Source organism: Triticum dicoccoides, chromosome 3B (genome assembly GCF_002162155.2).
Source record: "Triticum dicoccoides isolate Atlit2015 ecotype Zavitan chromosome 3B, WEW_v2.0, whole genome shotgun sequence".
Lineage (NCBI taxonomy): Eukaryota > Viridiplantae > Streptophyta > Magnoliopsida > Poales > Poaceae > Triticum > Triticum dicoccoides.
The window spans coordinates 10757096-10774364 of NC_041385.1; the positions used below are offsets into that span (position 1 = coordinate 10757096).

At 44.7% G+C, this 17269-nt stretch overlaps 2 protein-coding genes across 2 annotated transcripts; one reads left to right on the top strand and one right to left on the bottom strand.

Annotated features, from left to right (window-relative positions):
• Positions 1-1391: 1391 nt before the first annotated feature.
• LOC119279070 (putative E3 ubiquitin-protein ligase SINA-like 6) lies at positions 1392-2817 on the bottom strand. The gene is made up of 2 exons (XM_037560477.1): positions 2518-2817; positions 1392-2409 (listed from the first exon to the last, which is right to left on the bottom strand). Exons 1-2 carry the CDS (start codon positions 2815-2817, stop codon positions 1645-1647), a joined length of 1065 nt encoding a protein of 354 aa, XP_037416374.1. The 3' UTR covers positions 1392-1644.
• A 3707-nt stretch (positions 2818-6524) lies between these two features.
• On the top strand, positions 6525-8394 carry LOC119280479 (putative E3 ubiquitin-protein ligase SINA-like 6). The gene is made up of 3 exons (XM_037561312.1): positions 6525-6658; positions 6740-6980; positions 7194-8394. Exons 2-3 carry the CDS (start codon positions 6756-6758, stop codon positions 7932-7934), a joined length of 966 nt encoding a protein of 321 aa, XP_037417209.1. The 5' UTR covers positions 6525-6658; positions 6740-6755; the 3' UTR covers positions 7935-8394.
• The last annotated feature ends 8875 nt before the right edge of the window (positions 8395-17269 follow it).

A 17269-nucleotide genomic window follows, 5' to 3' on the forward strand; every position in this document is an offset into this window, starting at 1 on the left:
GGAAACATGAACGGTAAAAAGAAAAGATCAGAGAGTGGGTGATCGAATTCATACGTGATTACATGCATATAAATGTAACCCATGTGAATTTTCAGCATCAACCATACCACTGAAAATGAGCTTTTTTACAATACAAAGTTTTATAGTATAGAAAAGTAATAATAATAAAGCGCAAACATACAATTCGGAGCCCGAGGTCATCTACACCGTATGAACAGTAAAATTAAAACAAATACTAGCGAAGTTCAACAATTTTCGAATTTTTTTTGGAGTGAAAGATGCTTGACGGCGTAATGTCCGCGCCAAGTTTCAGCGCATTCGAACATCTAAGTAGCTCTCAGCGGAAAAAACAAAATCAAGTCAAAACAGTGAGCTTTTTCACAGACCTGAAATTTGTCTTTTTTGCTGAGAGCTACTCATATCTCCAAATGCTCTGATATTTGGCATGAACATTATGCAGTCAATCATCTTTCATCACAAAAACATGCGGAATTTTTTTAAAAAAATTAATGAATTTACAGTTTACTCCCGGGCTCATCTGAGCCCGGGAGCAAAAACGCCTCGCCCGCTTTCTTTACATGAAAACTATACATAGTTGTACATTTGGTCGAAACTTTGTAAATAACTCGTGTCGCTTGAATCAAATGTTTACTGCGAATTTTGAGACCAAACGTGCCATCACAGGATTGGCCAAATGATATGCTTATTCGTATGAATATTTTGTAAATAACTGTTCTGGTTTACAAATTAATATGGTGATGTTGTGCATATAAACTTCGTAAATAACTCGTGTCGCTTGAATCAAACAGGTCGGAGTTTACATATGAATCTTATTTCGCCATCGCAAAATGATATGCTTACATACGTGCGCAAAAATGTTGACTCCTACTACTTACTACGTATTTGAGTCTGCTCATCTGGTTGGCCTCCAGGAAGATGGTAGTTATTGCATATCACATTGTGTATCCACGGGTCGGTCATCCATTTTTATCCGAAGAGTAACCTAAACGACAGAGAGAAGGCGACGTCTGAAGCTCAAGTCGCCCAGAAGGTATCCAGGATTAAGCATATCTCCAATGAGTTCTCCATTTCTCAGTCGGGCTGTCAAGTGGCTATCTGACAACTTATCAAACTACCCGGTGCAAACAGCACCTACCAAATGCTCATTGCCCATGATATTTCTTTTTTTGCGATAGAACTCATCTAGATGAGATATAGTTTGGTCTCATTCACTTTGAAAACAGGAACAGATACAACCCACGTCAGCACACACGCATCTTATATCATCACATCCAATGGCTATAAAAGATGAATAGGACCAAATTATATCTCATCTAGAAGAGTTCTAGCAAAACTGTTGGTACTTTGCTTGATGTTTTGCTTGCCCGTGATTGGTCAATTTTGACTAGCAAAATGAACCATGGAGGGCAAGTTGGCATGTGCATACAAATAATGTTTTGCAACCATCCAAATAAGTAGTAGTAGTAGTAGTAGAACTTTTCTGGATTTGAATTTGAAAATTTTGACATGATTGGTTTTGGACACAGGCCAAACATGCCCTAGCGGCCTACCCAAACGCATACTGATAACAGGCCATTTAAAGCCAAAACACACACAACATCATCAAGAAGAAGAGCAGAGTTGTCACTGGAGCCTCCTGGTTGTTGTCCTAGCATGGGATGGTGGTGGTGACGCCGGTGCCCTGGCCGCGACAGCAGCGGAGGCAGGAGGAGGAGGAGGCTGGAGCTGATCAATGCGGACGCTGATGGCGAGCACGTCGCCGGACATCAACTCGTGCGGCACCGCCACGAACATCCCCTGCCCCGGCACCGGCGGGCCGGCGGACAGGGGGCTGCTGCTCACGGCGGACGCCATCATGACCATCTCGTCCTTGTAGCCGCGCGGGTGCTCCACCGAGAGCTTGCACCAGAAGTGGGGCGCCGCGGGCAGCGCCACGGCGCCGTCGGGCCTGACGCAAAGCAGCGACACCGCGGTGGCCGCCACGCCCAGGTCGGCCAGGGAGACGAGGAAGACGCTCCGGTCCTCCTGCCCGACCATCACGTGCCAGCGCTGCGCCAGCGGCAGGCTGAGCGTCCACGGCCGGCCGTAGCGCACCTGGATGATGGGCCGGGAGTGCTCGGCCGAGCAGTGGTCGAGGAGCGCCGCCGGGGGACCGAGGAAGCCGCAGCCGGGCTGCGGGCACGAGCAGGGCATCCACGGGCACGCGCGCTTGTGCTCCGCCGCGCCGTGGTACACCAGGAACCGGTCGCAGCCGAAGTCCCGGTACGCGCACGGCACCTTGGTGGCGCCCACCACGGCGTCCAGCTCGGGGCAGTGCGTGTCGGCGCGGCCGCAGGACTCGCCGTGCGCGCCGCGGCAGTAGCCGCACACCACGTGCCCGGTCTCGCACTGCCCATTCATCACAAGCACGTCAACGACAAGATCGTCGGAAAAAATGCCATGAATTTTCATGCCTTGTACTGATCTGTGAAATAATCTATGCATGGCATGCCGTACCTTGAACACGCGGGGCTTGAGGGGGAGGAAGCAGGCCTGGCAGTGGAGCAGCGCCATGTCCATCCTCACGTCGATCTGCGGCGGCGCGGGCGCCGCCAGGGCCTCCGACGCAGCCGCCGATCCCGGGCTGCCGCCATGGGACGTCAGCTCCCCCTCCTCCCACTCCTCCTCCTCCACCTCCTCCTGCCGCGGCTCCTGCTTCACCACGGGCACCAGGGCCTGGTGCCGCGCCTTCTTGCCGCCGTGCTCGCCGTTGCACGCCGGCATCGACGGCAAACACCTCTTGTCCTGCCCGGCCATGTTTCCCTCGATCCAACTAACTACCCCCCCTGCGACCGAGCTCACGCCCCCAACAAGATCCCACCGGTTTACACGGACGGGCAAGGAGTGGAGTAGAGTGAAACGGCTTCCGCTACGAGAGATTGCGTCGTGCCTATGCTGCCCGTCTTCCTAGTATACTATACTTATACAGTATTTCCTCCTTCCCAAAATATAAGGCCCCGATTGAGAAGATCAAACGGCAGGAAACGGGTTCTATGACGGAAGGGGAGCTGTGATAACCCCTAAGTTTAGCTACTCATCGACCGCTTAGCTGGACGAAACGCGGAACAACCCACGTCTTGCTACTCCCTCCGTCCGGGTTTACGAGACGAACGCGGACCGAATTCGTGTACAATTTCAAAATCGAATGCCGTGGTTGGCTTTATTAGTTCCCAACTCTGGAGGGAACTAAGTGATTCTTTGCGCGTGAACCAGACATTACACGTGGTTCATTGGCAAGAAATTATGTGTCGTGGGGCGGACTCGTGTATACTTTGGAAATGTAATGCCACGGTTGATGGTTTAAACTTTCCCGACGCCACCATTTTTTCCCCTTTCATTTCCACCCCTTCCTAACTTTAGGGGAAGTTAATGACTCTTTGCGTGTGAGCCGTTACTCATGATTCACTTAGCAAGAAATGGATCTTCGCACAGCAAACCCGTGTCGATAGATTGACCTACCCCGAAGCAGCACATTTTTCTTCTTCCGATTTCAGCCCCCTTCCTAAGTTTAGAGGAAAGTTAATGACTCTTTGGTGCGCGAGCCGTTACTCTTGATTCAATTGGCAAGAAATTGCTCGTCATGGAGCGAACTAGTGTATAATTCCCAAATCTATTATTGTCGTTGTTTTTTGTCATACCCTGATGCGTCATGTTTTTCTTGATTAGACCCCCGGTTCGTAAGGGCCTTTAGTCCCGGTTCACCAACTGGGACTAAAGCCCCCCCCCCCTCCCTCGGTCTCGATTCGTCACGGCCCGGGACCAAAGGCCCATCAGGTGGCACGAGCACTGCCTGCGCCGGGGGTTGGGTAACACTGACCGGGACTAGATGTTTAGGGGTTTAGGGTTTTAGGAGTTATGAACTATGGTTTCCTTTTTTATTTCCTTTTTTGGCAACTTTCAAAATTTGAAGAGCGAACTTTCTGAAAAGTGAAAACCCAGCCCTGTTTTTTTATTTCAGAATTTCTAAGTTATTGAGGGTTTCCAACCTGAAACTTGTACAATCTCAAAGTCAGGAGATGAGCTGAGAGACGGCGTCACAAGAGTTGACCTCGTGCATGCAGCAGCGGCTACGTTGGCGTCCAGCCCGTGGGTAGCAAAATCTCGGTCAGAAGATGCGCGCACGTATGCATCATATGCGTACGCTACGAGCATGCTGGGTTAGAAGATCGTCGAGACAGACGCATGTATGTACGTGAATTATTAGTGGCTGTAGAGGAATTAGTGGTTCTGGTGTAGTACTATCTGGTACGGAACTAAGTTGTATATACTATAGTGCATGCAGAACGGACAGTTCGGTGTACGATTTTCATGCTGATCGAGGGCTCCTAATCCTTGTGGTTAGCGTTGTAATGGTCAAAAGACAAAAGACATTCTACTTAGGCCCTGTTTGGTTCATAAGTCCTACGACTTTTTTTAGTCTCAACTTATCTTTCCCTACTAATAAAGCGGCTATCGCTTCTGCCCGTCCGTCATTAAAAATGCCCTTGAAGTTGGCAATAATTACCCACCAATGCCACCCGTAAGTGCCAAAAACGATTCGTTTTTAATTTCTAATATCGCTCCAGGGTTCTGTTATTAAAGGTGGATACGATATAATAGCACCAATGCATGAGCAGCGCGATGGCCGAGGCAACGATGCTCCACACAGGAGACCAGGGTTCGATCCCTGTTTCTCACGCTTTTTCTCTTTCTTTTTACCAAGCGCAGTAATGGGCCAGCCCATGTGCGGGTCGTGGCGCCCCCTGTTTTCTATATCTTTTTTTTATTTCTATTTTGTTTTTTCCCTAAAAATAAATTTCGGATTGAAAAAAAGTAGGAAAATGGTAAACTGTTTGTGAATTTAAAAAATATTCTAAAAATCAAAAAATGTTCATGACTTAAAAAATTGCTCACAAATTATAAACAAATCACGATTTCTAATGATTTCATGAAATAAAAAATGTTCATGATTTTTTTAAATGAGCCAATATTCAAAGCATATTCAGGAATTTAAAAATCATGTCCATCAGCTTTTAGAAAATGTTCACAAAAATTAAAACACATCCGTAAATAATGAACAAAACTAATTGTAGGTTCCATAAAGGTTTTATTAGGAGATCTATATAGCTCGTTTTATGATTTTATTTAGTCCTTCGCGTTGGGTAAAAAAGGGTTTCCGTGTTTTGTACAACGCTGAACCCAACAAAATTGACATAACTTTCTAAGGGTTTGTTTTTGTAAGCTATATTAAAATGACTAAATGTCTATTTTGCTTCCATACACAATTATGCTTATTTTCATATCACAATAGTGGTTATGGTAAACACCGCTACGCTAAGTCCAGACGAGACACTTTATTTATCAGTATAGCTCAGGCAGGGTCCGTCAATGCAGTTTGCTCAGCCACAAAATATTTTGTTGTGACGCCTTAAAAAATCAAGTCTTGATGAGCATCATATTGTTCTTTTTTGAAATTACATTTTAAAAGTGTCTTATCGCATCATGACATGATTTGTATATACTTTGTGAATTTGATTCATACTTTTTTATATCTACCACACATGTATAACTTGATAGTTTTTTTCCGTTGCAAGGCACAGGCATTTCCAAAAATGTTCGCTAAATCAAAAAAAGTTCGTCAAATTCAATAACTATTCCACCCAATTTCTAAATATTTTCATCGATTATAGAATGTTTGCCAGTTCAGGAAAATTGCTTAAAAATGTTCACAATTTCTAAAAAATGTTTGTAAATAGCAAAAAATATTCATAAATTGAAAAAATGTTCTTGATTGTAGAAAATGTTCAGAAATTTGTAATAGTATGTTGTTTGCGATTTCAAATATGTGCATGAGTTTAACAAATTGTTCATAATTTCAAAATGTTCATGATTTCGAGAAATTGAGAGAGATATTGTATCTCGGTGATGCAACGAAATGTGATCATGACCATTTGAAATTATGAATTTTTTTCTCCCGTTGCAACGCACGGGCCCTTTTGCTAGTAAGTTTCAAGTCCCTAAAAAGTCCCTACCTGTTTGGTTTCTGGGACTTATAAGTCCCTATAAGACCTATAAGTCCCTCCTTGAGAGTCTTATTTCATAAGTCCCAAATGCCCACTTTAAGTCCCTATAAATCCTTCCTGTTTGGTTTAGATGAGACTTATAGGGACTTTTTTAAGTCCCTAGACCAATAAGTCTCTGGAAACAAACACCCTCTTAGCTTCAGTACCGCTTCTTCTCCTCTAATGCAATGATACATACGCATATTTGTGCGTATTTTATGCGTATTTAATAAAAGCACTTGGTCCTGGCTAAGATATACTATACGCGGTCCATCTCTTTTGTGGTTCCCATGAAGATGGAGCGGCTACTGTTGTCATGCACGGACGAGCAGCAGACCGACACGTACGCCCCCCCGCCGGAATCATGCATGTGTGGAACAGCAGAGTCGCCAAAGCCAAAATGCTTTGCGGGTAAAAGTTGAGCAGCTAGAAAGAAATCAAGAAAAAAGGGCTTCAAAGTTTGACAAGACAGAGAAGAGAGATTCTTCAGACTACTAGAGCGCCTCATCCTTCACGTGCATACACGGCTACACCCCGCCCGTGGCTTCCGATTTCTTGTCCTGTTTCTTTCCCTCCAGTTTCCCTCCCTTTCTTTCCATTTTTATTTCATGGTCATCTAACACACACGCTGCAACCAGAAATGAAATAATAACAATGGAGGGTGCGGAGAGCTGCGGCAAGAGCGTGACGACTGAGGAGGAGGTGGTGAAGCCGGAGTACGAGCAGGGAGAGGTGATGATGATGCAGGAGCAGGGCGGAGGTGCTGCGGCGGCGGCGGCGGAGGAAGCCATGGCGCCGGCCCAGATCGACGTGAGGATGGACGTGGCTCTGCTCCACTGCCAGGCCTGCCTCCTCCCCCTCAAGCCCCCCGTGTTCAAGGTAATTTCTCCTCCTCTCCTCTCTTCTCTCACCACAGAGATCCATCACTCTGTTTGTTTGCCAGTATCACGAATTTGTTCCCAAGAACCCAAAAAACCCTCGTTCCATCTCACTTTTTGAGAGGAAGGATTTCTTTGCAAGCACAAGAAAGAAATTTGGGAGGAAGCTGATGGATGATTTGGGGGTGCTGGTTTGCTGCGTTTCCTGTCGCAGTGCGAGGCCGCCGGGCACGTGGTGTGCTGCTTCTGCCGCGCCGGCCACGCGGGGCTCTGCAGCCGCGCCAGCGCCCACTGCGGCGAGCTCGACGCCGTCGTCGGCGCCGTCAAGGTGCCCTGCCCCTACAGGGCGTTCGGCTGCGAGCGCTACCTGGTGTACCACGACGCCGCGGACCACCAGCGCGCGTGCCGGTGCGCGCCCTGCTCCTGCCCGGAGCCCGGCTGCGTCTTCGTGGGCTCCCGCGCCATGCTCCTCGGCCACTTCGCCGCCGGCCACCAGCGCCCCGCCGTCACGGTCCGCTACGGCCGGGCCTGGAACCTGAGCCTCTCCCTGGCGCACCGCTGGCACGCGCTCGTCGGGGACGAGGACCGCAGCGTGTTCCTCGTGTCCCTCGGCCCGCTCGGCGCGGCCACCGCCGTGTCGCTGCTCTGCGTCCGGCCGGACGGCGAGGCCGGGGCGGCGCCCCGGTTCCGGTGCAAGCTCTCCGTGGAGCGCCCGGCGGGCGACGGCAAGGACAACCTGGTCCTCATGGCCTCGGCGGTGAGCAGCAGCGCGCTGTCCACCGGCGCGCCGGCGCCGGGGCAGGGGATGTTCTTGGCGGTGCCTAAGGAGCTGATCTCCGGCGACACGCTCACGCTCAGCATCCGGATTGATCTGATCCAGCCTGCTGCTGCCGCTGCCGGCGGCGCTCCCAAGTCGGCAACACCGCAGGCCAGGACTCCGAGGAGGATGCAGTGAAGTATCTGATGGTTATGCTAAGTTAACTTATCTGATGCAGTAGCAGTAGAAGTATGATGAACAGTTTTCATCATTCAGTAGTAGAGCAGCTAAGCTATGGATGATTAGTATGAGTGAGACTATTAACTGTGTGGGCTTGTTAAGCTAAGCTACATGGCTTATGATCAGTAGCAATGCAGCTAAACGGGTAGCAGTAATTAATGTAGCTAAGCAAGGGTAGGGTAGGAATGCATCACCCTTTGTTCTGAACAAGTGGCCTCAGTGGTAGTAGTTAATTTCAGTGGTAGTAGCAATGCAGCTAAACGGGTAGCAGTAAATTCAGCTGCTGCTTTGTATTTGTTCTGAGTTAATTTCAGTTGTGCAATCGATTGAAGTTAACTGGAAGAACCTACACCGGAAAATGTTCTGTCTTTTTATAACCTGCAGCAGAGTATGCAGAGTGAAATATGCATTTGGTGAATCGTTTTGTTCTAGTACTAGCTGTTATTACTGTACCAGGAAATTTACTATGTGGCAGATTCTTCTGTGAAATTATTTATTTATTTTTTTGGGCATGAAGGAAAATGTTGTGAATCCCTTTTTTTTTGTCAGATTGGGTTATTGAGGCGATTGTAAATGCAGCCCTTACAAAAAGCAAAAAGCAACATCCATTTTTCATTTCTTGTCTGAGCAAGCTGGACCTGATGCTCAAAGGACTTTCAGGTTCAAACTAACAGGGTCACATTTCAAAGTGTTTTGTTTTTCCTTCTTATTAGACTGGGGTCAAGTTGTGTGTTATTGTGTATTATAAGGACACATGAAGGATGAGAAATATTGTGTATTATAAGGACACATGAAGGATGAGAAATAATACAAACTTGGGACAGAGGATGTCGAAGTATTCTCGCGTCAGTCGGTAGGGGATACCGCGAGTCGACAGATGCCACGGGGTGGCTTGAGGTGAGGGCAAGACTGCTGAGGAATATCCGAGGACGGGTATGCAAGGTCTCGTGCTAGTTTACCCAGGTTCGAGACTCTCCGAAGAGATAATACCCCTACTCCTGCACGTCTGTATATATGTGAAGTACATCACAGTACAGAGTTGCTCCTGGAGCTGTATTGGACTGATAGCAGTAGCAGTGAGCTAGCTAGCTAGTGTGTGGCTTGGTGGCCGTGGCCTCTGGCCGAATGAGTGTGTGCGTCAGTGTCCTTGCGTGAGCATGTGGATGGATGGATGGATCATGCTTGTCCCGTGGGTCACTTCATAAATAGTGTCCAGGGACAAGTGACATTATACACGATGACATGAGGTGACACGTGTACAGTACTTCACTATTCGCCAATAGTGTCGTGTACTGCCGTCTTGTCGGTGTCGTGTCGGATGGGACGCCGTAGTTGAATTCACGTAGCAGACCGACTGGTGCAGCCGAACAGAGAGCAGGCTGGGCAGCCGGGTGGCGAGCCGTCCTGGGCAGTCGGACAGGGGGGCATCTGGGGCAGCCTGAGTAGTCGGACCGAGGGGCTTTGCTAGTCCCGATGTCTTGAAATATTGTCTCCCCGTTTTCGGGGTATCCGTGGTCAATTACGCCGACAGTAGCCTCCGAGCCTCCGGGCAACTTGGCAAAGTTAGGCGGAGGTTTTTTAGCGGGTGTTGATGTACAAGATGCTTGATGACAGCCGGCTGCGGGCAGCAGTCGGCAGTCATCGCGGCTTGCTTCCGGCGGGGGCGCGCGAGCGCACCCGCTGGGTGTAGCCTCCGGGCAACTTTGGAAAAGTTGGGCGGAGGCTTTTCGCGGTTGTTGGTGCAGACAATGGCGTCGAGGGGCCGGTTGCAGCTGGCGGCGGGCGTGCAATAGGCGCGACATGTTTTCGAGCGGGGGCGCACAAGCGCACCCGCTGGGTGTAGCCTCCGAGCCTCCGGGCAACTTGGAAAAGTTGGGCGGAGGGTCTTGTTGTTGACGATGAAACCGATGGCAGTGTCGAGGGTGCAGGGCGCGGACATGGTGTCCGCCTGCTGATGGGCACGGGGCCCTACCAGGCACGGATGTGGGGTCCGCCGGCTGGTGCTATCGGGCGCGGGCGCGGATTCCGCCGACTGATGTTGTTGGGCACAGACGCGGATTCCGCCGACTGATGCTGTCGGGTGCGGACGTGGGGTCCGCCGACTGATGTTGTCGGGCGCGGACGCGAAGTCCGCTGACTGATGATGCCGGGCGCGGATGCGGAGTCCGCCAACTGATGTCGTCGATGACAGCCGGCTGCGGGCTGCACCCGGTGCGGCTTGCTTCCAGTAGGGGCGCGCCGGCGCACCCGCTGGGTGTAGCCTCCGGGCGACTCGAAGAGTCGGGCGGAGGTTTTATGCTGCAGGTGAAGCAGGCGGTGTGATGCCGGTTCCAGCCGGCGTTGGGCCTGCTACCAGCCTCCGGGCGAGGATGGGGTTCCCCTCGGAGATGATCATGCAAAAGACGAAGTTAGTCCGCACAGATATATCAAATGTTTGCTTTTAGTGGTGCAAGTTTTATGCGGAGGGTGCCGACTCGGTTTCATCCGAGCCCCCTTCAATCTTTTTCGTGTCCCCTCCGCTCTTTGGCTTGTGTTTTCGCTAGCCGGACAGCCGCGCTTCGGTTTGTGGCTGAGAGTGGGCCGCGGAGTGAAACACATAGTACTCAGACTCTGGGAGTAGATTCGATCGAGCTGATACTCATAAAGCAAACGGCCGGGTCGCCCGAACCGTTTTCTCCCCGGACGTATTTCGCATGGGTGGCCTCCAGCGTTTGTTCTTGCTAGCCGGACAGCCGCGCTGCAGTCTGTAGCCGAGACGAAGAGTGAGCCTTCGGTACCGAGCACGCTACTAAGCCGTCTGCGGGAACAAACGTCTCAGGCCAAGTGGCCAGCCTCCGGGACAACTCTGACTGGTGCCGGGTCGAACAGTGGTGCAGCTGTAAATTACAACTTCATAAACTTAAAGAAAGTGATAGTGCATTTAAAAATGTTCAACATGTTTCCGGGAAATGTTTCACATGTATTAAAAGATTAGAACTATTTTTGAAAAATGAATGTCTTGCAATAAAAAATGTTAACGTGTATTTTGAAAAAAGTTCAAGAAATTTATTCTGTAACGTTTTGATAATTGTATTGAAAAGGTCAACATAGTAGTTTTTAATGCTTGTTGAATAGTTTACAAAATACAGCTTTGTCAACTTGCTAATAATTGGGTATTTTAGAAATACAATGAAGATGCTTGTTGTCCAGAATGAACATACATAAATTTACACAATAATTTCTAATATAGTTTGAACTATTTCAATCGCCATAATTTTTTGAAAAAGTTCATGTTTGCCTCTTCAAAGTACGCAATAATGAAAATAGAAAAAAATTCAAATAAGAAATAAGTTCATATTGTACTTATTATATGAAAAGTTTACGTGCCATGAAACCAAACAGGAACTTGAAAAAAAAATAAACCTATAGATAACGCACTAGGGAAACTGCAGAGCAATATGTGGAAATTGTCTATTTCTATGGACAATTTGAGCTGTATTTGACCAGGAACTGCTTGGTTCGAAACCCCTTCAATTTGATTTTTTTTCATGTTATTTCTCATTAGCATACACTTTATTTCAAATCTTTCCTATGTGATTAAAAAATACAAATTGGGTTTCCGTATAAAGAAAATCTCACGTGCACAACACCCATCACTTTCGCGCTCTCATCCACAAAAGTGCGTCACCGCCATGCTGGCACACCACGTGTGCTGGACGTACGTTAGAATACAAAAGGAGGCACCGTATTTGCACGGCCCGACAAATTCGAGCACCAGATTTGTGTATATTGCAACTTCGGACATCAAACTGACCGTGCAAGACAAGTTGAAGCACCTCCAGTGTATTTAACTCTTATAACGATGTATCTACACATTTTGTTGCTGAAGTGAGGATTTGCTGTGTGAAAGTTTCGGGTTATGTTCATGGTTAGAGCTTCATGCAAGTAGCACCGACTCCCGTTGTTTGTAAAAAATTGTTATGCACTTGTAGATGTTATTCTCGATTCATCTGTGAACACGAGTAAAATGTACTACCTCTATAACTTAACGTAAGACGTTTTTGCAGTTTAGATTTTATACATACCAAACCATCCAATTTTCACAAATTTTACAATGCAGTTAGGCTTACAAATTTAAGTCAATTGCTTTTGCTTTCAACCTTCAGCATGTTGGCTATTGGGTTATATCGACGAAAATGGCAACCTCAACTACTTAGTTATATCAAAATACAACCTGATAATTCGAAGCACAAAACAAGTTCACCATCTTTTTGTGGCACTCAACTGGGAGCAGCAGCTTGGGGAAATGCAGAAGCAAATGGACAGTAGTTTAACCAACATTCACCTACATAGTATACAACAGAAAAAAAAAACAGAAAGATGATTGTCATCTGCCTACATTATCAAACCTACATTTCTTTGGAGAAAAATAAGATTCCTTAGATGTCGACATGTTAACAATAATACTTTAGAGTTAAGATAACTAGGATCTGGATCTCTTGATTAGAACACCCATCAAGCAGAATAGTGGTTACTAACCGTGATTATCTTGATCCATTAACAGGATAGCCCCTGGCTCCACCTTAGCATCTCCAGCAGTGAGAAGATCGTCGGGAGGAAGGGCATCAGCAGGCGATGTAGCAGACACGAAGGATGCCGCCGGCACGGACCTGGAGGTGGCCGCCGGCGGTGGTGGTCTTCTGATCCCCTTAAGCACCCTTTCAGGATCGGCTGTTAGGAGTAACCGGGTGCTAACCCGTACGTGTGTTACCCCCAAGGGGTACGACCTCCTCATTTTGTAAGTGGTGCGAAGGGGACAGGGACCAAAACCAAAAGTTGGGTCAATGCCCCCGATCAGGGCATGTACTGGGGATGCAAATCCTCCCCTTCTTTGTCTCAGTTTGTTATAACCGTAGATCAATTCCAACATTCTCCCCCTTGATCGTATGGTTAATAAACGTCATAAGCCCACACTCGATAGAAATAACACACCAAAATAAAGTGTTGCAATGACCAATGAGATGCCACTGAACCTCTTTACCTATAGTACATCACTCTATCTCGAAATGGAAAACATAATACCTTTTGGGAGTTGGTTTATAAGATGGTCCTAATTTCCAGGATCAAAAAGCTTTCCTAACCCATGCCGGCAACATAATCATGAGTATGGGTGGTGAGCCTCTTTGGTAAACGGATCCGTAATACATACAAATCATTTTTATATGCTTAACATCATTAGCTTGATCTTGGATTCTATCTTTCACAACATGATACATATTGTCAATGGTTTTGGCAACACCATTTGACTTGTTGTTACTCGCATAGAAAACTGTGTGTTCATAATGCAGTAGGTGGTTTTTATAAATGTTGTCTACCACCTTAATTTCGTGAATAGAACTTCTTTGACATACAACCCGCCCAATAGCCTCTTAACGTGCCACATCGTAAATTGCATTATTTCTAATGCCATCAATGTCATTATGGAGCTTTTCCACGATATAGCTCCATATGCGAGAGTGAGGATGTAACATAACGTGGAAACTTTAATATCCACACACCTCGCAGAAACAATGTCTGAATAACCAAGGATATTGAGGTTATCAGACTTGTTAGTAGTGAGCATGTAAACTTTTATTGCCTTGCATATCTACAAGACTTTTCACGGCTTCTCCGGTTGTCCATTTCTGGACTTGTATATTTGCCAATTATCCCGGTCATAAATAGGGCAAGTTGATATTTGAATACTTGCATTGCTTCTGACAACTGAAGCATAAGGAACTAACATTACCTGATCAGTTCATAATGGTTCCTTGGACACTAAACTGTCCACCTTTATTGCCCTTGAATTTAGTAGCAGGTGAGATAGAGTACGTACTACCATGTAATATTTTCTTCCGTACTCTATCAATGATGTCATCATAATAAAACTTATACTCCTTTTGAACCTATATCTTGGCAAACTCAATAGAAGCAAAGTATGAGGCATCACCAAGATCCTTCATGTTACAAATAGAAGATAGAAATTATTTGGCTCGCCAAAATATTCTATCTCCACAAGGTAGTGACCTTACTCCCCCTCGTCTTATGGTATGAGTGTCCCAACACTTGTATTATCTCATAATTGTATTTCTTTAGATAACATGCCTTATGTCAACTTCACCCATGACAAAACCGTACAGTTGAGTCATACATACATTATCAACTAAGTCAACACAAGAGCATGTCATAGTAATAACACAAATGTCACAACAACTCACTGAGGAATTCTATGGAGTTCCATACATCATTAGGGCTCATAATCTTCATCCTATATGGCAACAAGCCACTAAGATGATCATTCACACACATTATCTATCGTCGGGAAATTGTTGAGTCTCAACAATAAGTATTGCATTAGAGAAAAATAAATTCCCCTCAATTTACCTGATGCATATGAACAAAGATCTAATGAAGTTATCCTTAAGATTAATGTTCATACGCTCCAGGTTCCCTGATGATCACTTTATTTAGAAGATGGAAAATATATCCAAAATATTAATAACAATCATCTCAGCTCTAAACCACAACACCGTTGGGCTGAAGATGGAAAAGAACTTAATGAACCGTGACAAATGATTATAAACAACGTTAGTCAGAAATACAACCACAAGCCACATAATACTGACAAACATGCCACTTGAGTGAGTGTCCCATATGATTATAAACGACGTTGGTCAGATATATAATCAACATGTTACATCATGACGGTCATTAGACTAGCAAGCTTGCCACTTTAGCATTCATGTGTGCTTCATAATGCTCATAAGGGACTAAGTACACATTAACATAATAAAGGAGTTATTTTTCATTCATTCTTCTAAATAAGACTTGTTGCATCTTAATTAGACAACCAACATTATAATGTGCTTTTCATACATTCTCTCCAACCAAGACTTCTCGTTGGTTCCATCTTAATTAGAGAATTGAGATACATATTTTGCTTAGTTGTACATGATATGGTCTAAATCTCATATTAAATGAGACTTCCATTCTCCCCCTCGAAATGTGGTCTAAAACCACAATTTTGATGAGGTCGCATTAGTTACACTTCTTTTACATCTTCAATTGTAACATAGCATATAATTTTTACAAAAGATTTATTTAGTGAAAACATAACCCATCTCACCAAGGTGGGACTAACATTACATAATTGGAGTTAACTTAATAACATACAAAATCACCTCATCTGTTTGAGAGTTAAGGTTCTCCAATAACTAGGAGCATGAACAAAATATCATCAATAAGATGGAAAAATTAAGTCATCTCCAAAAGCTAGTGGAATAAATCCAATAGTTTTGACTTTAGTCTCCTTTGCATTAGTAATGTGCATGATGGCACATGCGTCTTGAGATCTCTCCCAATGTCTGCCTTATCATCATGATTAACATCCTTCAACCTTAGTGGCAGAAAAACATTGGGAGATTCCTTACATGAGACAATGATCTCCACTCTCCATGTGGGAAAGTTCTTTGCATAAGGTTCGTCTATGTCAAACAAAATGGCATCATTTTTAATGTTCATTGCTGGAAAAAGTGGAGGCAACTTTATCACCATCACAATAAAAAACATCAACATGAATTAACCATATAATAAGATGAACTAAAGACATGCTTAATTGTTGTTCTAATATGTATCCCCGTTGGGAAAAAAACATAAAGAACCTTATTTACTCATTAATGACACATGAAAAATAATCAACGTTGGTCGGAATATTACCATATGCCATTACATTATTTTCTTGAAAATCGCTAATCAAAACTTCTCGTTGGTTCCATTTCGATTAGAGAGATATAAAATCACATAATGACCAGCAAGAACACCGGCTAATAGCCAACATTTGCATAAAGCAACAATATTATATAATCATGTGTGCTATGAGGCACAATGATGACTTTTAACACTAAATGTGACATTGATAGTATAAATATTAAACATAAGTGTTAAACTTATCAATAAAATTCTCAATGACATACAATGAAAATGACATTAGAATTAACATATAAATGTAAATTCATTTCCACTGAGTAAACATTAATCTTGACACTCGGAGTGAAAACAACATTAATATTATTGTCAGGATATCATACCATTTTCCAAATAAGAAAATTTGGACATAAATATTCATAAGGATTCAGAAATTAAGAATATTTGGCAAATGAGAGTTGTCAAACAAATGACAACATGTACTTTCGAAAATAGATACCCTAAGCAAAAATAATAATAGTATTCTTAGGGGATTGATCATGACTCCATAAATAATATTTTGTGTCTTTATGCATATTTTCAATGGTGCATATCATAATAAAATGGCATGAAATGCACCAACCAAAAAAAACTTTAGTTTTGCCCAATAGGCACATCGCTGCAACATTATTATGCCGCATAGTGCAGTGCGGAAAAACTGAACCATGCGACCATCACATTCTCCTTGAGGTGGCTTCAGCCCAGTAGAAATGATCACATCATTAAGAAATGCCATAAGACTGGCCTTAATATGAATTTCACAATAAGATAAAATTTCAAAAAAAAAGTTATCATCATAGGAAATCTCTTCACAATAAATACAATTTTATGACATTAACATTCCATCATTAAAAATGCCATATATGGCATTTACATTATACCACATTAATATTTTCGAAATAAAATTTCTCATTGGTCCATTTTATTCAGAAAATTCAAACATTATCTTTAGCATAATTTAGGCAATCAAGACGTATTAACAGTGCATAAAAAATTATTACTAATATTAACAAGATGATTCAAAAGCACCAAAAATACCAATTGCCTAAAAGACATAATTTGGCTGATAGGAACCCACGGCAGCCCTTTAAAGAAAAAACAATATCATTATTAATACTGCCTGTTAGACATTTTTGGGCATATTGTTTCTTAATAAAACAGTGCATAAACCATCAAAAGAAAACTTGAAACAACCCTTTTTTTTAGTCCACTTGAAACACATCAAATGCACTGAAAATAAACAAAACGACTCGATACTTATTTTCGGCCTAAAACCAACGGCAACCCATAAAAGGAACGATCCAGCAGCTAAATTCATTAACATAAGAAAACTTTATACTGGGCCAACACAACCTGGGTCGTAGCCTACAGCCAGATTAGGCCCGCTAAGCCACCCGCAGCCCGACTGCAGCGGAGCATCAACGTCAGCCGTCGATCCCATCTAACGGTTGTAAGTTGCTCCCTTCGGAACAAAACTAACTCGCGCTGGCAAACCCTAGCGCATTCTTCTCTCCTCCCCCGCTTTCTCCTCT

What these genes read in the sequence shown, in the direction of transcription:
- LOC119279070 (XM_037560477.1), bottom strand. Translation starts at nt 2,817, where the DNA reads ATGGCCGGGCAGGACAAGAGGTGTTTGCCGTCGATGCCGGCGTGCAAC. An exon ending in TCAAGCCCCGCGTGTTCAAG is followed by an intron (nt 2,410 to 2,517) that starts GTACGGCATGCC and finishes ATGAATGGGCAG; the next exon opens with TGCGAGACCGGGCACGTGGT.
- LOC119280479 (XM_037561312.1), top strand. Translation starts at nt 6,756, where the DNA reads ATGGAGGGTGCGGAGAGCTGCGGCAAGAGCGTGACGACTGAGGAGGAG. An exon ending in TCAAGCCCCCCGTGTTCAAG is followed by an intron (nt 6,981 to 7,193) that starts GTAATTTCTCCT and finishes TTCCTGTCGCAG; the next exon opens with TGCGAGGCCGCCGGGCACGT.